This window comes from Enoplosus armatus, chromosome 11, assembly GCF_043641665.1.
Source record: "Enoplosus armatus isolate fEnoArm2 chromosome 11, fEnoArm2.hap1, whole genome shotgun sequence".
Taxonomy (NCBI): Eukaryota; Metazoa; Chordata; class Actinopteri; order Centrarchiformes; family Enoplosidae; genus Enoplosus; species Enoplosus armatus.
In genome coordinates, this window is record NC_092190.1 from 11,963,791 (window position 1) to 11,986,850 (window position 23,060).

Genomic DNA, 23,060 nt, shown 5'->3' on the forward strand with positions numbered 1-23,060 from the left:
TCCTAAACATAAAGAAGACATAGAGTATCTGTTTTAATCCAGGCAGGTACTTGTTTGATGGTATTTTAAATATATATCTGCTTTTCCTTGTGTGTGCACGTTAGCCAGAGATTCTGCATTCCTGTAATACGTTTCTTTTGCCACAACTGTTTCGCATCTTGACTGATGCACTGACATCTATTGTTTCAACTCTCTGAGAAACACCAAAGGAAGAACATTTTAATAGAGCGAATACAGTTTACCTATTAAACCACTGATTCACAAATTTTGTTGAAACGCATTTTAATACTAGTGGAGATTCCAATATTTCCAAAGATATCAAATATTTCAGGCTGAATGGCTCAGCTGTAAAAATAATAATGGATCATATATTATACAGTCAGGCAGTGTGGAACAAGATGATTTATCTTAAACCTCAAAGCTACTTAAGAGCAAATTAAACAGGAAAGCTGCAGGGGGGTTAACTGAAAGGGGGGGGGGGGGGGGTTAGAACTTCAGAACAGTTTTAATTTTGATTCATTCTCTCAATATTTACTATTTTGGTAGATTTTCATTTGTATTACTTACTTACTTTCAATTACTTACTTTGTTTTGATACCTTAAGCAAATGTTGCTGGTAATACTTACATACTTTTACTTAAGTGCAGTATTTTTACTTGCAGTGGAGTATTTTCAGTGTGTTATTGCTACTTTTACTTCAGTAAAGGATCTGAATACTTTTTCCACCACTGTTGCTTCATTTTAAGGGGTCTCAAGCCAAAAAGCTTGGGAGCCACTGGTTTGTAATTTCTGGATTGGGATGTCCCAGTTGACGCCGCTAGATGGTGCTGTTGTTCTGCGACACAGTGCTGAGAAGGTGGAGGTGCTGCACCTCCTTCATTGTCTGAGTGAAGGCACCGGGAGCGGATCCGCCGCTCGGTTCAATGTAATCCCGTCTCTCCCCGGCTCACTCACTCAGTCGTCCGCCATGGCGACCGCAGAAAGTCCCCTCTCCGGCACGAGCAGCATCTAAAACTCCACCGGGCTTCTTTTTAGTCTCTACCGCTGGACGTGGATGTAATATCTCCTTTCAGCTGGGAAATACATACGTGTGGATAAGCGTGCATTTCGAGAGAAGGGGTAAGAATCGTGCAGCCCAAGTGCTCACCCTGTGAGCTCTTATGGGAAGTGATTCAACTTGTTTGAGGAGATTAGGGTTAAGTCCTGGGAGTATCTTTGCCGTGTTGTTTTGTGATCCTGTGGATTTCGAGGGAGGAAAATAACTATCACTCTGTGTGAAAATCTTCATCTGCAGCCAGCAGCTGTCCTATTTGTCCTCCAGTGTGGGCTGCATTGCACAGATATACCTTAGCTGTATGGATGTGTGTGCAGACGCCGCAGTCGCTGATGTTTCGTACAGTTTCTGTAATGCTTCGTGCCTCTGTGTGACATTTAAATAGTCAAATGTCGCCAGGAAGTGTGCATTTTCTGTCTGTCACTTTCCAGGGGCCGTCCAGGTGAGTCCAGGCGGTGCATTAATGTCACATCTACTGTACTGGCTGCTAATGTCCTGAGGATTACACCAGTCTGCTCTATTAACCTACATTACATGAATGGTGTGAAGACACTGCCAGGCTGTGTGAGGTGGGTCTACATGAAGGGAAAGACCCCACTGAGTGCTGGATTTCACCGTTTTCTCCACTATCTTCCAGGCTGTTTTAGAGAGACTTAAATGGCAGCCAAGCTCTGGTTACAACATGCATGTATCTTGTTGGTTGTCATTCTTTTCACTTAATGAACACATGTCACGCTGCCAATAATACAGTGGGAACTTATAGTGATTCATGCAATGTCAGCCACACCCAGGTATCAGTGTCTGTGGCAGAACACAGAGGAACTTGAGCTCTTTCTGTTTCGGAGGTTCCCTCAGGTAGACAGCTGGCTGTATCGGCCCCGGCCAGAGGCACTAAAGGATTCCAGCTGTGCTGGGTTGGACCGCACTGAGGGGCCCTGTGTGCCCCTGTGTGCCCCTGCATACAGAGGAGCCACTGTTACAACCCCGGAGACTCTGTAAGCCAGCAGTCACAGCTCCACGTTACACACTTGTGGGGAATTTCAAGCAAACAAGTTCAAAGGCTAAGAAACACTCAGAGGTCTTTAAATGTCCCTCTGGCTCTGTATGGGCAACTATGCTTTATGTCACACTCTGGCCCCTGGGACAAGGTGCCAGCTGTACAACTGGTGACTGTTGTTTTGTGTGTTTGTTTGGACCTGAGTTACCTATTCAGAGGTACACACACACCTAGACTCATGACTGGTTGATAAATGATCCCTGGTGCAGGCGAGGGTACGTGTTGGCTGAAATAATCACTGTCTACTCTTTCACTGTCCTCTGTTTCACTGGTGCTTTGTTTGAAGAGTGTCTGGTTACGCGGCGTGCATGTGCAGGTCATATAAGACATGAATTTACAGACTCAGCATGAGACACTTGCCAGTAATCAAGGCGAGGGCCGCTGAGTGATGACGGTGTGAGGATCAAATGTCATAAATGACTGGGCTCGAAATATGCCCGTTTCCATTCACACCCCCGGTGACAGCATTTGGCCTGGTTTCCATCAGCCCGAGGGAGTGTTGGTCCGCTGTTTAGCTGGAAAACTCCAACATCTCGCAACCACTGTTGTGTGGTGACGGTGTACAGACAGGTGCAAATGATGAGATCATGCTCTCTAAACACTTTGGCCCTTGTGTTTGGTGTTTGGTGTTTAATAACTTTTCAAACATGAATCTGCTTTTTGAATCCCTTATACTGGTCTAGCTTTAAGTATTTATAAGTTACTAAAGTTATGAATAAGTTCTTAGGGAACTTGTCATACTTACTTGTAGCCATTGTGGCATCTTAATTTATTCACCAAATCCACTCCAACTACGGTCTGCAGTGTTTGACCGGAAACGTTTTATGTGCCCCTCCTAAGCATCAGGCAGACCATCACCAGACAGATTTTGGTGTACTGTCCTTGGCCTATTTTCTCCATCCACTCTGCTGGATTACATTATCTACTCCTTTTGAAATGCCTTATTCAGCTTTCAGCTTAAACTTGGCAGCAGTCATTCACCTCTGCAGCGGCTCAACAACTGCTCACTGGCCTCAGTGCTCTGATGAAACACTTGGTGAGGTCTCAGGATGACATCAGCCTGCTGGAATGTGCAATGAAGAGAGAATTAAGCAGGACAGCGGGGCCTTGGGGGATCTGGCTGAGGATACATGGGGGGTGGGTAGTGGCCTGCTCATGTGTCAACCCAGAATGAATGTGTCCTCCACCTGGGACAAAAACACAGAGTCACACTGCACATTATTCCAGATTCTGCTCCTCCAGTTTAATTTGAATATCAGATGGGACCCTCTGTTGCTGGATGTGGCCAAGAAAAGGTCCCCAGTACCCCACAGTCCTGTCAGATCGCCTCAAGGATTGACACCACCATTTATTTCAAGCAAACTGTTAACTATTCATTTTCATTTAATACATTTCAGTGTAACTATTTATCCATTATATTAAGCTAACTAGTTATCCATTACTTGCAACTGTTTATCTGTTACTTTTAGTTAGCTAACTATTTAAACCATTTATCCATTACTTTTGGTTAACCATTTCAACTGTTTCAACTGTCCAGTACTTGGACATATGATCACAGCTGAATCGGAATAGTATATATATATATATATATATATACAGTATTCTCTATTACTGTATTTGAAAAACATTTGCCCTCATGCATTGCTTTTACGACTTCCCGAATCAATTGTCTTTGTATTGACTCTTTGATTTTACACTCTGCCCTCGTGATTCGTTTGTCAAATCAAATTAGGGATGCTTGATTTGTGCTTTGAAATCAAGAACATGCCTGGATCTTTTTTTTACTGTAATTGGTTCTCCCACAGGCAGCAATTATCAGTCATTAGCGGCGAGTGCAAATACTGCATTTGCAATTGCTCTGTTAGTGTGACACGGAAGGTTGTGCAGCCTGTCCTCTGGGCCCTGATGCCTTCATTATATTTCACCTTCTGCACCACTGATGCTCTCTAAGAGGACATCTATTACTATGAGATACATTTTTGTAACTGCTCATTTGCATTATTTTGTGTTCATACTGCATGTGTGCAGGTGCAGGTGAATGATTGCAGGTACATGTGTTTGTCTCCCTGACTTTCCTCTCTTGGCTTCTGTGCAGGCTGGGCAGCGAGCATTGCAGTGCATCATGGCAGAGTCAGACCCAGAGCCAATGGCCCCTGGAGCAGGACAGCGTCTTGGAGCCCCGGAGACTCTTGGCATCAGTACGTTGGACCCTGGGCACAGACCCCCGGCCATGCCCCCTGGACGACATGTCACCATCAGGGTCCGTATGTTGGACGACACAGAGGAGCTCTTTGACATCTCGGTGAGTTGTTAAAGCCTTCTTGCCCAGGCGCATTTCTTGACAGGAATACTAATGTCGGATTCGGACAAGAAGCTTTTCCCGTTTTCATCATAGCAGCAGCAGTCTGGTAACAGGTTGGCATGGCAACTGCATGATATTAAGTTGTTGAATGCATGGATGAAACTGGATGGATCTTTTTAGCAATGTCGGGCTTCTTCCACTTCATTGTGGTAGTATTTATTCACAGCTTCCTAATCTCCCAAACTGTCTCAAACATGTCCTACTGCTGACGTCTATTACAAGACAATTTTCTCTTGTGCTGTGGACGTCATGATATTTCACAGTTCTTCTTTCCCACATTGGTGTGTTAATGAGGTGTGACAATCTTCATGCTTTCTTCGATAATGTAGTGAAAGCAGGCAGGTACACAAAAGACGAGACAACAATATGTCTGTAATGTCTTTGAATGAGAAAAGCTGCCGTTTGAATTCCATTCATGATTTGAGAGGATTAACTTTCTCATCACGGAGATCTATATTTAGACATTCTGGTCTAAGCCATTTGCACAGATTATGAAAAAGTTGAGCTAAAATTAGCAAATTAGCAACTAATTTGTTACTAACTGTGAATTTCATTATAAGATGATAATACGTTAAATGCAAAATAAAGATATGTTAACGCTCTTCAAATTGAATGTGTTGACATAAAGCAGATTATTTGCAGATAAACTATTAAAAAACACATAAATGAGCCACAACGTTGTACCTCCATTATGATGAACATGGCCACTGTAGTTTATTTTGAGTCAGTCCCACATACAGCATACTGTTGTCCCCAACAAATACACCATGTTGGAGTAACGTTTGCTAAAAACTACAGTGCTGTAGCTGTTTTAGGAAATTACTGAGCCTTATTTTTTAAAATCAAACTATGTATGTGTGTGTGTGTGTGTGTGTGTGTGTGTGTGACCTATTTTAAAATATTTACATCTTCATTAGGAGCCAGTGGGCTTGGGGCTGAGTGCCTCAGACAGGGTAGGGTGGTAAGTCAGAACATAGTGAGAGATGGACTAATGCAGTGTAGGTTTTGGTGTTTTTATGGGATTAGTTGATAGAAAGCAAAATATAGAATAACACCAGCATTATCCTTTTTAAAGCGATGAAAAGATGATGAGATATTCTGCACACTTTCCCGCAGAATTCCTCTGAACTTGTGGTGTTTTGGAAAGGTGTCCTCAGACCTTGATTTAATGGCAGTACCACTGGGTGGAGTGAGTGAAAAGACTATTATTTGTCTTAGAATAGAAGAACTAGCCACATTCTGTGACCACAGTCCTTCTTGCCTGGAAGAGAAGAACGAGATGAGTAGATAGAGGAAAGTGGAAAGTGGTGATGGAGCGAAACAGATACAGCAGCAGCCACAGAGGACCTGTTTAATGTGTATGAATGGGGCTCGGCACTGAAGCTGCTGAGCTTTACTGACAGTTAGTGAGTTTGCATTGCAGGGTGGATGTGTCCTTCTGGCTGTTTCTCAAGGCACTATGGGTAAATGTTGCTCCTAAAGCAGGCGGTGGCACTCCCTGTGCATGACTACTAATCTTTCTAGTGGTATCATGTGTTGTACTTAATACTTAAGGCTCACTGGATTCTCACAGTGAGATCCTGTGTGATTGCCCTCATTTAACCCACATTATGTTTTGTGTGCTTTGGGTTAGGTGAGGCATTAAAGCCCCATTTGTTTTTGTTTTACGAGACTACAGAGATTCTTGGGAAAGTTCAACTCGCTCAGTGCACTATTTTTAAGACATCAAGTGCGTGTGCTGCATCTGCTTTTGGCTTTGTCCTCAGGTTAGAACAATCTTGCCTTTCAAAATTGAATATCACCCAACCAGTGATGCCTACATCTGATACGGGGTGGAGCAGGTGAGGAAGGGATTTTATTCAGCCTGCTTCAGGGCTCATAATATGTACAAGCCTGCAGAGAAGCTCTGCTCTCTAAGGCTCTCTAAGGAGATATCAACCTCAGAGTTTTGATAGCATACAGTAGGTCTTTATGGAGTTTTAGTACCCCAAAGTCTGCTCTGCCCTCCAAAGAATACACACACTGATGCTTTGTATTTTTTACATGATACATGTCAGAGTTGTATATGTGGCAGCTTTGGTCTCATCTGTCTTTATCTCTGTATATATCTTCTTGTTTCCACTTGCTGTCAGGTTTCCTATAATTTGATACACATGCAGAGAACAGCACTGTCGCTAGAATGAAATGTCGTGTGTGTGGACAAATGCTGCATAGCAGGGGTAATGCAAACATGGCCTCTTGTGGACGTAGCAGGGCTATGGTGGTGTAGTTGAGCTGTAGTGAGGGTGAGCTAGTTTTGTCACTGCAGCAGACAGCCTGGCAGAAACAAGCTGAAGATGCTGCTCAGGAGAGGGTAACAAAAGGCCCCCACAAACAGAGAGCTTTATTCATGCTCAATTTAACACACATTACATCCTCTATCTCAAGTCAGCTCTTGAGATAAAAATCTCAGTGGGCTTGATATTCTTTTTGCCCAGAGGTGTCCAAGGAGTACATTTTCCTCAATCATTGGCTGGCTCTAAAGATCTGTTATCTTTTCAACAAAAAACTATGCAAAACAGGAAACGTTCTCAAGTTTTCACATTTAGTCCAGTGTCACAATTGTTTTGTTTACTGAGTGCTTTAAGCTTCTAAAGACAGAAGTGGGAATTTGATCTAGCAAGGATGTTTGGATGCTTGGAAGGAGTTGCTTAACTTAAGCAGTAACTTCCTTTCGTTTACATCAGTTACATCCCAAAACTCTCCACCCTTTTTGGTCCAGTTGAGACGGAGGATACAGAAGACATACGTCACCTTCAGCTCAGATCCTGCTGATATTAATCTCCCCCCTGCAGCAGTGAGAGTGAGAGAACTGCATGGTCTACAAAACACATTTGTCAAGCAATTATCTAGACTTTTATTTCACAACAGGAACATACAGTATTGGTCATCTCAGATGATTTTATAGTCAAAGTGACTCAAAGCAGGATTTTTTTTATGTGTCTCTTTAAGAAAACATAAAACGTCTGACATCACCCTGTAACTGATACTGAAGGTTTCAGTTTGTGTTCCTCTGGTTCAGAGGGGTAAGTTTCCACCTCAGCAGACAGAATATCAGATGGTTGAGAAACAAAAAGGGGCCATGGAGCCATCTCGTGGGTCACATACCATGCTGTGGCCTACTTAGCACTCTGACTGTGAACACACTTGTGTTGATGCTGATGATGTTTGGCTGCACAAACCTGGACAACAGTAGACTGGCACTGATTAAAAAGCACACTTGAGCCAAAATAAAGGTCTGGTTGCGCCTTTTTCGTTATTGATTTTTATGGAATTATATTCAAATTAAAAAGCGCAGCTTGCCTCTGTCCTTTTTGCTCGTGATGAGTTCAGTAGAGCAGGAAATCCAGACTGCAGCCCTCAGTCTGTCTTGCAGTCCTCAGGCTAACATACACTGACGCTGTCTGTGCTGATGTTTTGACGCTTATGTTTGCTGATGGCTGGTAGAAGCTCTGCAGAAGTTGCCTGTGAAGAGTGTGATTGTAGCATGGATTTAGAGGTTAGGAGATGGGGGATGGGATGATGAAGGCAGAGCGGAGGGAGGAGAGTCATGCTCAGTCCTGTGAATGAAGGAAACAGTCAGGCTCCATTAGCCAAACCTTACTGCAAGAATACTAACGAATACAACCTAACATGGAATGTTCCACTTCCCATTTAATAGTGACATTAGCAACACAGGCGCTCACCATTAGAAATTCAGACACAAGTCTGTCTCTCTCTCATGTTGCACTGCTACTTCTGTTCTTCCTCTTTAACCATAATGAGCCACTGTGGACCGCAGTCTGTCCTCTCCAGCCATCGCTTTGTCCATTACAGTCATGGCAGAGCCCCTTTTTAAAAGGGTACTGTGCAGAGAAAAATCTTCAATTCATTAATTACAGACTCCTTCATCCCTTGGCATTTTCATTTGCTTTCCATATGAGATTTTTACCCAGCACAGTCTCATTAGATTACAATATATTGCTTTTGCTTTCCTAATTACCGATTAAGTTTAGAGCAAATTAATAGACAGGGCACAAGTAAAACACATTTTTAGCCACACTCGGATGGTCCACCACAAACTAAAATATCTCAACAACTGTTTGGATGGATTACAATAAACATTTAGCGTTCCCTGAGGATGAATCCGAATGACTTTGGGATCCCCTAACTTTTCCTGTGACGCCACCAGCAAATAGCATCTATCTGGATTGGTATAACATTTTTTACAGACATTCCTGGTTTCCTGACGATGTATCCTGGTGTCGTAGTTGATCCCTTGACTTTTTGGTTTTGAGTGTAATGACTCAACAGCTATTGGATCAATTGCCATGAAATTTGGTCCAGACATTCATGTCCCTTTTAGGGTGAATTGTAATAACTTGCAAAACTAATGACATTCACATGAGCCCCATCTTTACTTTTTGTTTGGTGCTAACACTTTGTGGTGAACATAAGAAACATTTATACCTGCTAAACATTAGTGTGTTCATCAACGTTGTCATTGTGAACTTTTTAGCATGCTGATATTAGCTTTTACCCCAAAGTGCCACTGTATTTGAGTCAGAGCTGCTATCATGGCTGTAGACTCTCAGTCTAGTTCTACAGCAAAGCCACAAGACATTGTGAGAGTATAATGTTCTCAGTATTGTTTTCTGAACACAGCATGTAGTAGGTGGGGAGCATCAGAGCTGTATGTGGGGGTGTTGATATGTCAGCATCAGCTTTAGATCAGCCAGTTCAGATTACAAATCAGTGGATAAAGATGAGAATGTTTTTGGACGTCCCTGCTAGCTGTGTTTGCACTCGCAGTTGCCCTCTGTTAATCTATCATCATAACATATAACACTCTGATCTGTGTACAGATACTAAAAAACACCGAAGCCTACATGACTTTATAGGAGCTTCTTAAATACATGCACAATGTAAAGCCCTTTCCCCATCTGGCATGAAGCATGTCTGAGGTCGACCCACTGAGTCACAATCATATGATCTACAGAGTTCATGTGACAGGCGGTAATTCATCTCTTACTGCGAAGTTGACCACGTTGTCCGCGATCTTGATGCATCATTCCCATGGCTGGATCCATGGTTTATCACTACCATCTCTAGCATTTGTCACAGCAGAGCAAATACAGAGGTGTGCACTGAGTGAGATATGAGATAAAATCACCTAGAATCTGCTCCTGACGAGATGGGTTTTTTTTATCTTCCTATGCCTGTTATTAGCAATATTCAACCTGTTTGAGGCCACAGAAAAGGCATGTGATGCTTGAGGAGATTTTCTTTTCCCCATTCCCATAACTAAAGCATGTTCACAGCCAGAATGTGCACGGAGAAACCAGGGCAGCAGGGACCACCCAGGCTAAAGGGGGCTATGTCACAAATGGAAGGACCTGCATAGACTCTCACACCAGTCCAGAGGGCTTACCATCATCCCACCACTCGCCACTCTATCCCCCATATGCTGTCAGCCATTCATTGTGATGGGAAGCAATTAGAACAGCTCCAGTGTGCCTTGTTGTCAGCTGAATGGCAATGAGGTCCTGACTTAATGAATAGAAACATGATCAAGGGCTTCTTTCAGGTCTGTCCTCAGTATGGTTGCTCACTGACTGAGCAGTGTGGAGGAGGAGCCGCTCTGTTGCCACCTGTGGATCAATGTCCAGATGTACTCTGAGAGTTGGTTATTAGAGGTGCATAAATAGCTAGATTTTCAGCACTGATCTGAATACCAATGACTTAATTAATTGGATTGGCTAATGCTTCGCATGCTGATCAGAGTACTTATTAAATTTGACATTCATGCTATTGTCATTAGTATACAATACAAGGAATTAATTACATGAATCTGTGAATCAGTGATGTTTTCACACTCACATTGTGAAGAATCTACACAGCAGTAAATGTTTATTCTGTCAAAGTTTATTAAAAGTATCATTTATAGTAATTTAAAGTTACGGTAAACAAAAAGGAGCTAATACAGATGAGTAGTTGATTAATCAATTAGTTAGTTGACAAATTTATCGGCTAATCCAGCTTCTCAATTGTGAGAATTTGGTACTTCCCATTGTCTTATGTGATCGTGAATTGATTTTTTTTTTTTGGTTTTGGACTGTTGGTCAAACAAGAACAGTTGTGTACTGAAAGGGGAAATCACTCCTGCTTAGGAATCATTTGCGTGGCTGAATTTATGGTACTTTGTTTGTTTTGGCTGTTATTAGATAGTATTAATCTTGTGATAATCAGCATGAATGCCAACTGGCAGCATTAAATCAATATAGCTATACAATTCAAGCTCACAGGTATGTAAAGAAATTCTCAGGAATTTCGTCTTCTGCAACATTGCTGTTGCACGGTGAGACAGGTCAGCGTGATTTAAATTTAAACCACATATTTGTGCACATTACAGACCACCAGATGTTCTCAGTTGTTTCATGTTGTGTATTTTCAAATATGACATGTCAACTGTAAAGGAAGGCAGAGCTAAGAGGGAGGAAGACAGTCTAGTCTTGAAGCAGTGTGCTAAATCCTGTTAAACTTGAAGCGGTGGTGGGGACACGGTCTGCTTCCCCCAGCCTCGCGGCGCTTTAGGGGGGAGAGCTGACAGAGGTGGTGGTTGAATGATTTGGGCTCAGCGGATGATTTGGCACCAATATTTCTTGATGGGCTGTCATTGGCTGAATATGAATACAAATGGGATTTGATTGGCTGTCGGAGCATTCGGGAGAATGGGGCAGCAGCCGTGCAGCCCAAAGCAACGAATCCAACTCTCTCCCACCTTCTACCCCATGTCAATGAGTTTTCTAAACCCATTACTGTCACTCCCAATTCTCTAATATGAGTCATGCACAAGTAATGGTAAGATCTATTTAGATAAACTGTGCTGTGTCTGCAGCATTCAGCTAATGCGAAGGGTCGCTTTTGGGTTTATACAGTGCCTCTGTGTGGAGAATGAATTTTTAAAAGGATTTATAGGAGAAAACTGGTAGAAAGGTGGGAGGAGATGGTGACCATGGCAAGAGAGTTGTGAATGAAAGGACTGTTAGAGACAGTGTACAGATAAATACCGCCTCCCAGATTTTATCTCTCATGTCACCCTGAGAAAGTGTTTGCAGGCTGACTGGAGAGACAATCAGAGAGAGGCCTTGATACAGAAAGGAGGCTGGGAATTACGAGCATCCAGGCATCAGATGTTTGTCACTGCTGTCTGTTCGGCTAACATTTTACATTTGTTCACTTTTGGGAGCCTTAAAATAGAAACGATTCTTGTTACTGTTCTTAAACACTGCTGTCCCAATAGTATTGCTTCAGCCCCCCCCCCCCCAGCTCTCTTCTGTCTGTTATTCTCTGTGGCCTCCTGCCATGGAAAGGAATTATTTGTCATTTATCACCAACCCTCTGCTGCTAGAAAGCACTTTAAGCCGCAGGATATACTCCCTCTGAGGTGGTAGTTTGGATCCCTAGATGATGATCCCTCTGTGAACATACATCTCTATGAATTTCAACGCTACACAAGTTCATCTTTGAAAGGCCACATGGAATTGCGCTGGTCTATGTGTGGGTTGCCATGGCTACACATAGAGGTGGATGAGGAGCGTCTGAGCTGGTTGCTGTGCTGCAGAGTTCTGTCTTCCACTGATATCTGCCGGGGAAGGGAGGAGGGGAGGGGGGGGGGTCTCCATGCAGAGCATTAATGTGAGTGTAGTGCGCTAGCATGGGGATACGCTGCTGCACACCAATTATGACTAACATATTCAGGAGACGCAGCCTACCTCGCTGGGTGCTGTGGGTACGTGTGCAAGTTGCTTTTTTGCATTCAAATCCCTTGACTTAAAATATGACTGACAATAAGTTCCGAGGGATTATTAGCTCTTCTTGGTTTCACTGCTGATTGACCCAGTTTCCCTGAAAGATCGCATTGTGTTTGGGGTGGCAAGGATTTTTTTTGGGGGGGGGGTCATATGCTTGGTGTCACCATAAAAATATAAATGGAAGATTTGTGTGCTACTGTAGAGTGCTGTGGTCTTGAAGGCTCACGCACCCAGTACAAAGATGAGAGCCTTTTCCAGATTTTCCACTGGTGAATGATACACATTGAAGCTGTGTTCAGCAATGTGACCGTGTCATCCCTGTGCCATGCATCACTCTTGCACGGCCAGGAAATATACTCGTACTTTCCTCACATGAACTCTGAACCCTTGGTTGCCTTTCTCTCATGGCATAAAATTGAAATCCCTCAGAGGGATGAGGCCGTGGTTGTTTTCCCACGTACAGCCATCTTCCTCCCTCACATCCTGAAATGTAATTGGGACGAGGAGGATGAGAGACACAGAAGAGGAGCAACAGTGGGAATTATCTGGTGGCTGATGGCTAAGAATACTAACATGCTAGAGGATGCTGGAAACCGCACACTTTCATTTCAGCCATACAGATAAACGATTTATTTAATCGATGACATCAGTGATTCCAAATCGGGCACACTTGGAAAGATTGTTGAATTAAAAAAATGGACCTTTTGATTTGATAAAAAAGAGCTATAAAATATATTCACATATGTATGTTTAGGAGGTTAATTAGCACACCCATGGGATTGCATATTGGTGTGACGCTAATCTTTAGTATCTTAATTATCACAAGTAACCTTCCAGCCGACTGCACAGGACATGCCTCAGTTCCCCACCGACTTAACTCAGGTACACCTTAACAAAGAGTTGCAATTGTTGCGAGAAAATAAGTCTAAATACTGTAGATGGCTAAAAGCAATGTATAAATCTTTGAAACGTCCAGCTTCTGCCACTCCAAGTTGTAGCAGTATGAATGCAAACCTAATGATGATTATGTACATTTTATCCATTTGAACAGTTTAATGAAATGAGGCACATCCTTACATGTGTGACAGCACTTTTCATTCATCACACTTTACTCAACCGCAATACTGCTAGCACTTTTTAATTTATTTATTGTATATGGAGAGTACCACAATAAATCCTACAATTCCATGAATTGTACCTGAACACATCTGATATGGTATTGAGGTTATGTCCGACAAAAAAAAGGTTGGGAACCACTGGTCTACATCAGTGTTTGCAGAATGACAGCATTTCTGTAACAGTGGATTAATATTATGAGTGAATGCTTGTCCATCACCAGGCGATCCCAGACTGTGGGGGTATTAACAGCGTGCTGAAATTAGCATAACTAAACGGCGTGATTCCCTCTCAGAAATATTTGTTACATATTTCCTGGATGAGACACTGCAACTGAAAGAAACCCATTTTTAGAGGAGAGCCTGGGTATTTCTATTGCAGGAATGTTAGCAATTGACCATTGTTTGAATGGTAAATACTTCCATCATATGTCACCTCTCTATTTTCCATAAAGCACAAGGAAACAGACCTGTGGTAAACACAGCTCAAGTAGTACAATTCATAGCAAGACAATCCTGCATAGAGAAGCTCATTTACTCTGCATCATTCATGCTGTTTCCTAGAAGGAGAGACTGAAACTGCACAGAGCTACTGATGAAAGCTGTCACTAATGCTGTCAGGTCATGTCAGAAAACATTATGCTTTCTATACTGTGCACAGGTGCTTTGGGAAAAGCGATGCCTTTATAATAAGTCTTGTTCCTATGGTAACCAAGATGGATGTCTCTTTGTGGAAGATCCTCATGTTTGTTTGGTTCAGACAGCAATGAAGTCGACTCTGTCTCTCTGTGCGACCGTTTGCCTGTGTCAATTCAAAAAGAAAGGATGAGGCGAATGCAAACACAACCTGTGATCTCTTTGTGACAGACGCATGAAGGTGGATCCTCTGACTTTTCATGCCCATGCACATACATTATTCCATTCAACGTCGCCCTTTGATGACAGCGTTCTGATCCTTTCATTAAGCTCTTGAACTGTGGCGCTGTATCCCACTGACTTAATAGCAGCAGGGAAGGTAGACATCAGAGTACATGATGGGTGTGGCAGCGGTGCTGCTTCTAGCTAGCCTTCACTGTCTCTGTGATGTCCTCCTGGTCTCAAATAAAGGGTGAAACCCTCGTGGGAACAGGTTTGCCTCAGCTGCTCAGCAGCTTCACAGCAACACTGCCCCTCTTCAATGAATTATGAATTTCTCATTGAGATTCAGAGGGCTAATTAACATGTCAGACCCGGCTAGCAGTGTGATATCATGGGATTTATCCTTATCCTGTGGTGCCTTATTTTACTGCAGGTGCTCGAGCTTCACCTTTCCTGCTCTCATCTCCTGAAATGTTCTTTTCAGTTAGAAAGGTGTGCTGCTGCACCACATATGCCGCTCTCTTTTCTCATGTTATTTTCTGCCATACTTCATTGGTAATTAAAACAGAAATTGCTGCATTTCACCCTCGGTCAGTGCCCTAGCTCCGCCTGCAGTGAAGTCCCTCCCATGATGCATTTGCTTGACATGCTGCATTTCAGAATTCCTTTCAGCGGTACCTGTGCAGCTGAGTCTGTTTCCCACTGCTGCCTGGCAGTAATTGAATTTGGGGTCTCTTGGGTAGATAGAGGAGGTATGTGGGAGGTAGAGCGATGGTGAATGAGGCAAAGGAGAGACATCAGAGAGTGTGTGTGTGTGTGTGTGTGTGTGTGTGTGTGTGTGTGTGTGTGTGTGTGTGTGTGTGTGTGTGTGTGTGTGTGTGTGTGTGAGTGTGTGAGAGAGAGAGAGAGAGAGAAACCAGTAGACCCAGCTGCACATATGCCTGCTGGAAAAGTATTGACCTGACAACGTCTACCCCTCATTATTAAGTGGGAACTGTTGAATAAGATACCATAAAGAATAGCAAACCAGAAGATTCTGTCTGTCCTGGAGAAACAGCACAGCCAAACTCACAAAGCTGAATTCAGTTTTGTGTTTCCTCCTCTCTTTAGGCATGTTTGGGCTCCTTTGAGCTTTACTCTGGGCATCTTAACTGTTGAGCTTTTCTCTGGCTGTCTCTATTGATAAGTGATGCGCGGAAGTCCATCGCTAAAAGAATCAAAGCTCTGTGAGTGGGGGCCAGTGTGGGAATGCCCCTTAATAGATATCAAAGGATTTGTCCCAGGGGATGTCCACTGTCACAAAAACCAGTGGGGGTTGGCCTGTTGTGGGCATTTCAGGCCTCTGGAGTCTCTCAACAGCAGCAAATGACTGCTTCAGAGTATCTGTCATTGCAAGGAAACACAGAATAGCGAGCTCTCGCAGGCTGTTGTCTAAGTTGTAATGAATCCTTCCTGTTTTGTCTCCTCGTGAGACGCAGATGTTGAGTAGGTGAGTCAGCCATGTTTAGTGCTGACATATCTTCAGTTGATTCACATAACGCAGCTCACCTTACAGTTAAAGATGAAGGTTTCATTTTAATGCACACTGTGATCGTATGCAAAGGTTGAATTTCTTATGAATTCTCCTTTTTGTGTGTACATGCATATTCTACAGATATTTTCTCTTTGCTAGAATAGTGGAATTAGGGCTTGATTGTCTACTCATCTTGTTTTTCTGCTGGAGAAAAGGTCTTGTGGTCTTAATGACGTGACTCACTTGCTTTATTTCCATTAAATCCATTACATAGTAATGTTGTCTGGGAGCTCATTCACATAAGCTGAGTTGACCTCCTTTAAACCTGAGAGGCAGCATGGATGCATTTAGCCTAATACAGATATATTTGGTTAGTGAAAATACACTTGAATGACTGTGATGTAAGCATAAGTGATTACGCTGCACAGTCAAATGTGAACCATGTGGTTTAAATAAGATCATTATTAGTAGTAGAGTCGAGTAGTGTTAATGCTGAGTAACCAGTAGTATGATTGTGTAATTAGTTTTGCAACATTGTGACCCTGTTAGGATCCAGGATTTATCAAACCAGCATGTTCATGTGAAAGAGGCAGGGTTTTAAACACACAGCCGAGCAGTGGGTTTAGTATGATAATATGAAACAAAACTAGGTCATTACAGCAGCAAAAGGTGGATATACGGCATGCAACTAATATAAAGGCAAGTAATAGAAATAGTTATGCAAAACAGTGAAATAATTTAAACTGCTGAGGTGCGTGACATACTTACTGTAGAGGAAAGAAATGAGATGCCGACATTGTGCTTTGAATCTCTGAACTACTGTATTATAATAAATAAATAATATGTGACAGATGCTCCTTTTTAACATTTAACACATACAAATGTTTTCATTTTGCTGCAAAATGGTTGATGAAGAAATCATTAATGAAGGCATAATTAATAGCCAACACCAGGGTTTCCCAACTCTGTTTGCATCATGGACCATTTTTATATTTTCAGTGTTGTTGCAGACCAGAAGACGATGTGTAATTGTATAATATAAATCAGTATATTGTTGTTCAGGGATAACAAGATCCACTTGCTGCCTGCTATGTAGTAGAAGCTCAGTTTTGTGGCCAGTGTAATCAAGTTGTGAAGGCAGCGTTTGTATCCATGTCAGGACATCCAGGACAAATCATTTCACAAAGGTGACTGATTAGTAGACAGACTCTTTACACATTTTCTGATCTGATCCTCTGAACTGAACCTCCTCTAGAGCAGGGTAGTTGTGCTGCGTACTGCAGGTTACCATGGAGATCCTCCCTGGTTCAAAAGTGAGCCAGCATTGTGCGACTGAAAGCCTGGTTTGCACCCAGCGTTGGCTTGCTAACCTCACTCGGTGAGACAAACCCCAGGCCTGCATTCAAACCCAAAACACTTGAAAGAGAACTGCTTGTGCCCTGAACCTCTTACTCGCAGAAACACTCATGTTCTCTTCTCATCTATTGTTTATGTGTTGTTAAATTAGTCAGACTGGGTTGTTTCTAGCCTCTGAAAACCCTTAAACCCCATCTCTCTAAAGCCAATGTTCCCATTTCCACAGCCAGATTTGTGTGTATGTGTATGTGTGTGTGTGTGTGTGTGTGTGTGTGTGTAGCAGTCACATCCTTGCGAGTCTTCTTAAAGTCACACTAAGCTTAAGCACACAGAAATGGTTTTGTGTATGCTTGAGAAGCCATGGACAGGGTGTGGCGTTTGCACCCTATGTATTTTTGCTTTTAAAAACCGTGGTTATGGTCACAGTAATTGCAACATTATTACACAGAGTAATGGAGCTAAACACTGTGCCTCTAAAAGTAGAGCACACATTACACCCTAGAATGATTAAAATGGCATCGTTTTACGTGAAGATAATTACTTACTATTTAACCTTAACCACATGCTTCCCTTCAGCTCCAGATGATTCCTCTGTATTTTTTTCCTCAGAGATTAGGAATCACATTTTTCTTTATGTTGCCATGGTTACTGGTCTTGATCTGTCTTCCAGTGGAGAGGAATTGGTATTCTGTAGTCACAGAGGCCTAAATTCCTGCTGGACCCTGTGGCCTGCAGACACGGAGCAACAGCTGCTTCTACAGAGGCTGTGCCTGCTCTCGCGTTTGTCTGCTGGCTTGTGTTTGTGCCCGAGTTCCCCGCCGACAACCTTAAATGTGAGATTCCACCTCAGGACAGCGTCCACATTTGTCACGCGCTGGAGAACGAGCGCTAATGCTTCCGCCACAGGGTGGTTTAGGCACATCGCTGAAGGTTTAAACTGTGCTACATTAAAATGTGCAGTGTAACGCTGCAGTGAATGCCGTGTGTCAAAGTGACTTGACACCTGGACCAAACTTCTGAATCACAATCTCATATTTCTCATTTTATCAGTGGGGCTTTACTTAAATAAATAGCAAATAACAGAGGAAAAACACTACACATAAAGTGAAACATTTTTTTAGCCAACCAACAGACAGTCATGGCCCCCAGAGGATGAATCCCACTGACTTTGTTGATCCCCTTACTTTTCCTCTAGCGCCACCATCAGGTTGATGTGGTTTTGAGGGAAAACAGCTGTTGGATGGATTGTCATGAAATCTGGTACCTTTGGTTACTTGTGTTTAGTGGTAATGAGTAACCATGTTAAACATTAGACCTGCTAAACATCAGCATGTTAGCATTTAGCTCAAAGGACTGTGCTTGAGTACAGCCTCACTGAGCTGCTGTAGACTTTAGTCTTTTAAACTCTATAAACTATTTTTTTAAATTTTCATCAGCATCAAGGGTATCAACAAGGAGTGTGTGTGTGTGTGTGTGTGTGTGTGTGTGTGTGTGTGTGTGTGTGTGTGTGTGTGTGTGTGTGTGTGTGTGTGTGTGTGTGTTGGTTGTCCAGCAATAAGACACAGATTTAAAATCTGTTGCCGTCTCATCCAGCGTGTCCAGAGACACTAAGACGGTGTTTTTTAAGATCTAATGACCACATACTTTGAATTCAACGGGCGACTTACTGTACACCGGTTGTAACAGCGACATCATGGGTGCTTTTTTCAAACCGAGAGTGCTTTCTTGGTTGTTGACCTTAATCCTCGTCCTCAGGAAGTGTAGCCTTGGTGTGAGGCTCTTGTCTCTACACCTGCGTGCTCTAAGGTCAACTATATTCTGACAGGGATATCCCAGCACACCCCTACACTGGCCAAGTGATAATTATAGCTTCATTGTGAATACATTAACATACATTTTATATATATATATATATATATATATATATATATATATATATATATATATTGTGTGTGTGTGTGCGTGTGTCTTTGACTTATTGATTTGTGGCCTCTGGGCATCCCTGGAGATGTGGTGTTTTTGCAGCTTTGGTCTGATCTGATTGCTTTTTATAACTTCTTTATATTCTACAAAATTAGACTGTTTGTCAATGCAGGTTTTGCCCCAATGGACGTCACAGATTACAGACTTGAGTAAATGAACTTTAACAATAGTGTTGCTAATTGTTACTATGTATCAAAAGTAGCTATTTTCCTGCGTGAGTGTGGGATGAAATTCAGCCATATTTGACGTTTGGGATGCCAAGCCACCACAGCTATCATCTATACAGTAACTCAACTTCACCACAGGGCAGAGGGCCTCTGGATTTGCAGGCTAAGTAGTTTAAGGCTAATCTCGAGGAGGCCGATTGATTGGCCTCATCAGTAAAGCAGCATGTGCAGCTGTCGTTATTTATTACTGGTGGAGATTATGGGTAAGGGAACGTGCGGCAGGACAGTACCAACAAGCGACACATTCCTGAAGAGACCTGCCTGCGGTTTTAAGAATCTCTTAAAACCACAGAAGCTCCCAAGTCTCATCTTTTTCCTAGTGTGTCCCACTCAAAAAGCCTGTGGTGGTCTGGAGGCAGAAAGCTGCTCTCTCAGCCTTTGAGTGTGTTGATGTCACACATCGTCTTCAGACAGCAGTTGGTTCCGTCAGAGTGAAATCATGAGCAGAATGATGTTGTCAGTCAGTAAAAGGCTTTTCTCTGGCAGTTAAAAAACCAACACTATGTATTTGTCTTCATCCTACACATTAAGTGTTCTGTTATATGTCAGTTTAACCTGTATTGAACCGAACTGACTCGTTCATTTGACTGTGAGTTGGACTGTGATTAATCAGATAAATTGAAAAAATAATTATTAGTTTCAGCTCTAATTAGGAGTGGGTGATATGGATAAAATAATCTGTCATGGTATACGTCTTTAATGCCGAAACAATTAGTTGATTAATCCATTAGTCAATCAGCTGAAATTGAATTGGCAGCTATTTTGATGTTTTCAGTTGTCAAGCAAAAATCTTGCTGTTGGTTCCAGCTTCTAATATGTGAAAGCCTGCTGCTACTTATTATTGAGCATTTTGTGCCTTTATTAGATAGCGGACAGTACAAAGATGACAGGAAATAGAGGGAAGAGAGATGGAGAATGACATTCATGAAAGGCTCGGGGCACCCCATAAAGAGCATTTTTAACTATTTTCTCACATTTTATAGAAAAAAACAAGTAATTATTAATTGAGGGAGTAATTGAATGGTCAGTCAATAATGAAAATAATTGTTAGTTGCAGCCTTAGTAGTATATATATTGGAATATGGTGAATTTTCTGGAAAATAAAGACACTGTTGAAGGATAAGATAACGATCAGACAGACATTTATGTTTTTGGCTAGTTAAACTGATACCTGACAGATTAAAGTACTTCAGCACAATGATGCCAAAACATGTAACGATTCTTGAATCACAGTCTTAACTTTTTTTTTTTACCAACCTCTTCCTTGTTTAAATTCTTCAGTTTGTTGTAGCTGCTACCTTTGCATTTCCATGTGTTTGGATTGTTAACGTCTTTGGCTGTGAATTTGGAAAGGCAGGATCTACATATTAATTATGCTCCTAATAATGCTCATGCACCGTATCTTAATGACATCCCATATTATTACTTTGCTCTCCCTGTTGCTCCCTCTCTCTCTTGATCTCTCCAACACACACGCAGCACATGAGCAGACATCACAGTGATTATGTAGATCAGTGTGTCTGCTCCAATATTAGCAAGCTGCCTGTTTATCCAGGCACGGTGGCACATTTACTTATACTTAATCAACATACCTTGTATATTACAAGAATGTGTCCCATCTGCTTTGCATCTGATGAATATGTGGAGGTTTGAGGTGTGGTGAAGTCTACCTGGTCCATCACTGATCTGTCTGAGCCTATGCCCACATCGCTAATTCAGCAGCTGTTCGTCTGCCTCTTGAACATACTCTGACATTAATTTGAGATTTCTGATATTGTCTTACAGTCCCAGCAGTGTCACATACTTAAATGAGGAAACTAAATATTGAAACAGTTGGTTTAGAAACGTGCCCACGCAATTTACAGACGCATGCATTTCTGCTTACTGTCCCCACAACTGATTGAGATCTTGGGGGAAGTGACACGCTCAGTGGAGACGTAAATGATCCTGGTGTGTACTGGCTTGGTTTACTGGGAATGGGTGTCCCTGCTCGGTTGTTGGGTTTGGTAGACTGTGACAGATTGTTGATTGGATGTGACTTTTCAGGGTTGCAGTTTTTCCAGCTTGTTAAGCTGAGGACTGACGAGGCCTGTTTTTCCTTGTTTTTTTGGTTATGTGGCCTGCGCTCTCATCTTGAGATTAATTTAGACTGTCGTTCTCTCAGATGAACCTCATGCTGCATTTGTTTACACTGACTGTTTGATCTTTTGGCACACACGCTGCTCGTGTGGTTAAGTGTCACGAGAGTATCGTCCACTAGATAATCTCTTTGGTGTATTCTCTAATAAGACCATCTGTCCTGAGGGTCGAGCAAGGCATGGTTGGAGCCTACTGACCGTTTAATCAATCCAAATCATTAGGAATTACCTCTTTGACACGTTTTGTGTTCAGAATATATATGGAAGGCTTGTCTGACCTTGTGGGAGTTGTCTCACGCAGTTACGCTTAATTAATCTCTTAATTAACCTATTGATTGCTTTCACAGTTACAGTGCTCTACAGTATTCACAGCTACATGAGGGAACTCACTGTCTCTTAATTCTGCAGGTGGTGGAGGTTCCCTTTGCACAAAAATAACACACAGATAGAAAACTGTATTCATTTTCCTTCAGATCATTTGCTGCATATTCCAAAATTATATATATTAATTTTAGAAAATTGCTACATGCAAGTAATATTTTTTTTTTTTAATCTAAAAAATAATAGTGTCTGCTCCAATATTAGCAAGCTGCCTGTTTATTCAGTCACGGTGGCACATTTACTTATACTTAATCAAACATTTTATTAGAAACTGTCCCCTTTTTTCATGATATGTCTCACAATCTTTTGCATCTGGCTTGGAGATGTGCACTGCTCCTGCAGCTGTAGCCACATCCATGTCAGGAACTAAGACTATTTATTCAATGACACTCACCTGAGTCAGTTCAATACCTGTACTGTTGTACTTTTTCTAAATGTAATAAAGTAAGACATTTTAAAGGGAGCCTTCTACAGTATACAGACATGACTGTATAGTTTTTGGACCTCTGGACAAGAAAGATGAACTGAAAAGAAAATATCCTGACATAACTTATAACTTAACCACAGTAAGTAGTTCAATGAGAGTGTAGTGTGTATTTCATTTTGCAACAAAAGTCTTTTCACTTCATTTAATTCTTGAATATTTTTTTGATAATATGGTAATAGCAGTTTAAAATGTATTATTCAGTCCTTCAGTCTGCTTTTATCTCGCTAAACTAAATGTGGAGTTTTTGCCTAATGTGAAGTGACGCATCCTCCCCCTGAGTGACAGTAATCCCCGGCTCTGGGAAGGGGCGGTAGTGGAGAATAACCAGCATGGGTCCAGAATTTGAGGCGCTCTGAAAGGGATTCAGACAGATGAAGAAAAAAAAGAGGCCAATCTTTTTGGTAATTCCAGCTGTCATAAAACCCTCACTTGCCCTCTCCTTATTTCAACGATAAGTTCGGCTCAGGAATGAGAGAATTTTGTGGCGTGTTGCATCAGTGTATGTTTAACATAATGCCATGACTTACTACTTGCAAGCACAGCAAAGCATGTTGGCATGTTGAATCTCTGCTGCTGCTGCTGTTGCTGCTTGTTTAGTGTCTGCACTAACGATGCAAACCACTACTATTAGATCTGTCTTCTGATTTATGGCGCTCGGACTAACAGTGGGAGGTCCTCGCACAAAAGCATAGAGCTA

General features: G+C 42.1%; 1 protein-coding gene across 1 annotated transcript in view; it reads left to right on the plus strand.

The window, feature by feature from the left end:
• The first annotated feature begins 4,233 nt into the window (after nucleotides 1-4,233).
• Nucleotides 4,234-23,060, plus strand: part of LOC139292105 (FERM, ARHGEF and pleckstrin domain-containing protein 1) — a 46,326-nt gene continuing 27,499 nt past the window's right edge. Inside the window, exon 1 of the mRNA XM_070914267.1 lies at nucleotides 4,234-4,413. Within this exon, the coding sequence (XP_070770368.1) occupies nucleotides 4,234-4,413 (180 nt within the window). The remainder of the gene's footprint in view (nucleotides 4,414-23,060) is intronic.